General features: G+C 37.3%; 1 protein-coding gene and 2 non-coding genes across 3 annotated transcripts; 1 reads left to right on the top strand and 2 right to left on the bottom strand.

The window, feature by feature from the left end:
* Positions 1-885: 885 nt before the first annotated feature.
* On the bottom strand, positions 886-967 carry Trnas-gcu. The gene has a single exon. It is a non-coding gene; the product is annotated as a tRNA-Ser (tRNA).
* Positions 968-2,090: 1,123 nt separating this feature from the next.
* On the bottom strand, positions 2,091-3,681 carry LOC125040868 (crustacean hyperglycemic hormones 4-like). Its single transcript, XM_047635638.1, has 3 exons — positions 2,993-3,681; positions 2,623-2,861; positions 2,091-2,487 (listed from the first exon to the last, which is right to left on the bottom strand). The coding sequence occupies exons 1-3, from the start codon at positions 3,068-3,070 to the stop codon at positions 2,382-2,384; spliced, it is 423 nt and encodes a 140-aa protein (XP_047491594.1). The 5' UTR covers positions 3,071-3,681; the 3' UTR covers positions 2,091-2,381.
* A 149-nt stretch (positions 3,682-3,830) lies between these two features.
* Trnas-gcu lies at positions 3,831-3,912 on the top strand. The gene has a single exon. It is a non-coding gene; the product is annotated as a tRNA-Ser (tRNA).
* The last annotated feature ends 1,088 nt before the right edge of the window (positions 3,913-5,000 follow it).

Genomic DNA, 5,000 nt, shown 5'->3' with positions numbered 1-5,000 from the left:
ATAACCATATATATGTATACGTATATACACACACAAATGCACACACACAGATATATATATATATATATATATATACATACACACATATATGTACATATATACATATATGTGTATGTATATATATACATATATTTGCGTGCGTGTGTATGTGTGTGTGTGTGTGTGTGTGTGTGTGTGTGTGTGTGTGTGTGTGTGTGTGTGTGTGTGCGTGTGTGTGTACAAATATGCATATATGCATAAGTATATACAGTGAGTATGTATGTGTTTGGTATATAAATATTCAATATATATATATAGTATCCTGTAAATATATATGTGTGTGTATGTATGTGTGTGTGTGTGTGTGTGTGTGTGTGTGGGTGTGTGTGCGTGTATACAGGCATGTGTGTAGATACATATACTTGCATATGTATGTGTATGTATATATATGTGTGTGTACATATATATATATATACATATATATATACATACTGGCATATATAAGTGTGTGTATATATATGTACATATATATACATATATATATATATATGTATATATATATCTATATATGTGTGTGTGTGTGTGTGTGTATATGTACATAAATATACATATAGATATACAGGCATGTGCGTGTGTGTGTGTGTGTGTGTGTGTGTGCGTGTGTGTGTGTGTGTGTGTGTGTGTGTGTGTGTGTGTGTGTGTGTGTGTGTGTGTGTGTGTGTGTGTGTGTGGGTGTGTGTGCATGTGTGTGTGTATGTATATATATGTATATATATGTATATATATTTGTATATATGTATATATAATACATATGTATACATACAAACACACGTGCGTGCGTGCGTATATATTGGTTGAAGATGTTTAGCGGGTTATCGTGTATTATCTATTAAAAATGTGGGACTTCGACGAGGATGGGATTCGAACCCACGCAGGGAGACCCTATTGGATTAGCAGTCCAACGCCTTAACCACTCGGCCACCTCGTCTGACAATTCACTGCAGATGGCATCTTTTCAATATCAAACTAATATCAGTTAACGAGAGCTACCGATATTACTGATAAAGTATTTCATTAACTGTGAATTAACAAAATAGCATTATTTTGACTTGTTGTTTTCAACCCGCAGAATAAATCAACATAAACTACCTCGTTCGAGTATCGGAGATGAGCTGGCAGTGACAATCGTTTAAAGGTTAAGCATCGAGGGCCTTGAATACAAAATATGTATCTTATTTTCGAAATTGTACGTCTTTAAAATAAATATTTACAGTATTCCTTTATATCAACATCAGTATAAATATACCGATGTGCGTACGCATACTAAGATTCCAAGTGTGTTTGTTCTCTCAGGAAACACCTATGCGCTGAGGCAGCAGGTGCGAGTCAGCAATCGGAAACACGTATTTACATGACGTAAGCATGTAACTTGTCAAACGTACGCGCGCGCGTTTTTTCTTTTTCTGTGCGTGTGCTTGTATAGTATACTATATATGTATGTATATATATATATTACTATGATCATTATAATGATGGTGATAAGGATTATGATAATAATAATAATAATAATATTAGTAATAATAACAATGATAGAATAATAATACTAGCAATAATATCAATAACAATAATGACAATTATAATAATAACAACAATAATAATAATGTTGATAAAAATATCAATAATAATAATAATTATAGGTTTATTTATCTATTCATATGTACATATATGTATATACACACACATATATATATAAACACATATATGTATGTATACACACACATACACACACATATATATACATATGCATGTGTATATATATTATATATATAACGATGGATGGATAGATAATAGATAGATACATACACAAATGAAGGAAGAGTGAGTGAGTTCCAGGGACATTCTTTAATCCTTTTCTCTTCAGTATCACTTCACGGGGTGATTCCATGAAAAATATGCTACTACTGGAAATAATTTAATGTCCCGTTACTTGTTCAAATTTAGTTGTTCAAATTTAGAAGATTGAATTAAATTAAAATTTCTAAAAAATATTTCATACGATTCCTTCTACGAGCAGTCCAAAATAGTAAAGGTTCAAGAAGGCAGTGTATGCGTACAACTTTAAACTGAGTTTATTCAAAAGGGAAAGATAGACGGCCTCATACATCCCCCTACAGGCATTGACACAACCCAAAACGAGACACAGGAACGCCATCTCCTCCTCCAGCAACAGAGCAGCATCGGCCTAACCAAGGCAGTCAACCGCAAGCATCAAATGAAATAAGAGCAGCCGGCGTCCGAGCTTCGACTCGCACGAAAGCAAACCAGAGCGACCTGCTTGAAGCCGTTCGTGAATCCGGGCCGTTCGCAGACGACGTCGAGGAGGGGCGGTTCTGGGAAATGCTTTACTTGCCGACGGTCTGCAGGGCCGCCATGTGCTCCTCCTGAAGGTGGCTGGGGATCAGGTACTCCAGGCAGTCGAGGAAGATGAGGTTGTAGTAGCAGTTACTCCTGGAAGGGAAGGGTTGTGAGATTACTGAGGCAATCGGTGGAAAACTTACTGCGTGACACGACTGGAATGTCTACTTCGAGAACCTTTGCCCAAAGACCATTATTAAGAGCTCTCAACCGCGCTCCGTGCCCGACCTGCACCCCGTGGCCACTTTGGGCTCCCGGAACACGTTGTAGCAGTCGTCGCACAGGCGCCCCAGCTTCCCCAGCAGCTGCCGGTCGTAGATGCCGGTGCACGCCGGGTCGAAGAGAGAGCGCTTGCTGAGGCCGTGGTTCCCCGAGGACGCAGACGAAGGAGACGCGTCGAGGGAGCGAGCGGAGGTAGGCGACGACAAGGCAGCGAGGACCAGCAGGGCCGCCGACACCGCTGACAGCTACAATGATAATTACAATAGTAATGATAATAAGGATATCATATTGTTATTAAAGTAGTATTAGTAGTAATAGTAGTAGTAATACAAAACAAAATTCAAAATCAGAAGATCGCACAGCAGACGGCTCTTACCATAAGGGAAGTTGCCATTGCAAATAACACAAGTCTCGAAGGCTGAATTGCAACGAACTTCTCTTTTGGCAATGGCATTTGCAACCATTTATATCCAGCATATATATACACTGCCGATGGCTAGTTCCACTTTTGAAGAAACACTCGTTTCTATATTTATTCATGATTTTACTTTTTATTTACATTTTTTTTTTCTTTTTTGCAGTTAGCTGCAATAGGCTAAATTGATCCTCTTTGACGCAGAGGTTCTCATTCAATGCACTTGTCTGTGGTCCGGATGGGCGCTCCAACACTCCAAAATCGCGATCGCATCAAAGAGGGAAAGTATGGGAGGAAATTGATGCGAAAACTGCAATTTGAGTTTGGTCATGTTTTTTCTCTCCGACTGTGCACTGTATATACAAACATACACGTACACAGACGAGTTACATGCTTACGTCATGTAAAGACGCGTCTCGTAGTTGCTGACTCACACTTGCTGCCTCAGCGCACAGGTGTTCCCAGAGAGAATGCACACACTTGGAACCTTAATATTAACATCAATATATATATACTGAAGTTGGTAAAAAAAAGTGCTGTGAATAGTCTTTAAAGACATTATTTTTTTCTAAAACAAGAAACGCATCTTGTTTTAAAAGCCCTCGATGCTTATCTTTAAACGAGTGTCACTGCTAGTTCACCTCCGACACTCGAACGAGGTATTTTATAATGATTTTCCCTGTGGATTAGAAAAACAAATTATGCTATTTTGTTAATTCCCTATTTATAATATGCTTTACCAGTAATGTCAGTAACTCTTGATAACTGGTAATAGTTAGTTACTACACATAGATCTCCAGACGAGGTGGCCGAGTGGTTAAGGCGTTGGACTGCTAATCCAATAGGGTCTCCCTGCGTGGGTTCGAATCCCATCTTCGTCGAAATAATTTTTAATGGAAGATACACGATGGCACTAACGAGAAATAAGTTAAACACCTCTAACCTTTATGTATATATATACACGCACATGTGCATATTTATATATACGCACACTTATATATATATATACATATACATACATATATACATATATATACACATATACATGTATATACATATATACACTTATACATGTATATACATATAAACACATACATGTATATACATATATACACTTATACATGTATATACATATAAACACATATACATGTGTATATATACATTTATATATACACATATCTAAATCTATATATACATTTATTATGCACACACACACACATATGCATACATATCTATATATACATATATACACATGTATACATATATACACATACATATATATATTTATGTATTCATATGAACCGTATTCATGTTGACAAATGTAGAAAAGGTATGAATGAGAATACATAGCTTCACAATACAAGAGATGTATTTGACCGGTTTCGATTATATCATGTATTTCTGACGAAGATAACCGGTCAGATACATCTCTTGTATTGTGAAGCTATTCATTCCCATTCATACCTTTTCTACATGTATTCATATATTTATATATAAATACGTGCGTGTGTGTGTGTGTGTGTGTGTGTGTGTGCGCGCATGTGCATGTGCATGTGATGTGTGCGTATGTGCTTATATATACATATATATATGCAAACATTACACACACACACACACACATACACACACACACACACACACACACACACACATAGAAACACATCTAGTGAAGAGGAAATAAAGCGACGAATTAGACTAGGTTGGAGCGCCTTCGGTTGATGCAGTAGCATATTAAGAGGCACCTTTTCATTATGATTAAAAAGAAAAGTCTAACCAATGCGTCCTCCCAGTCACGACATATGGGTCAGACACGTGGACTACGACCAAGACAATAGGGAGGAAACTGTTAAGAGACGAAAGAGGAATGGAAAAACTGATGCTTTGAATTAGCCTGAGAGGTAGGATGAGGGCAACATGGATCAGACCAAAGAACGTATAAAAAAGAGAAATGGCAATGGGTAGGTCATAT

Source organism: Penaeus chinensis, chromosome 29, assembly GCF_019202785.1.
Source record: "Penaeus chinensis breed Huanghai No. 1 chromosome 29, ASM1920278v2, whole genome shotgun sequence".
NCBI classification, from domain to species: Eukaryota; Metazoa; Arthropoda; class Malacostraca; order Decapoda; family Penaeidae; genus Penaeus; species Penaeus chinensis.
The sequence above is the reverse complement of the archived record's forward strand: the minus strand, read 5'-3'. Positions and strand labels throughout refer to the sequence as shown.

Excerpts from the sequence above, each read along its gene's own strand:
- LOC125040868 (XM_047635638.1), bottom strand. The coding sequence starts at position 3,070 with ATGCCATTGCCAAAAGAGAAGTTCGTTGCAATTCAGCCTTCGAGACTT. Across the intron at positions 2,862-2,992 it reads CAATGGCAACTTCCCTTATG|CTGTCAGCGGTGTCGGCGGC; the intron begins GTAAGAGCCGTC and ends TTATCATTGTAG. Across the intron at positions 2,488-2,622 it reads AAAGTGGCCACGGGGTGCAG|GAGTAACTGCTACTACAACC; the intron begins GTCGGGCACGGA and ends CTTCCCTTCCAG.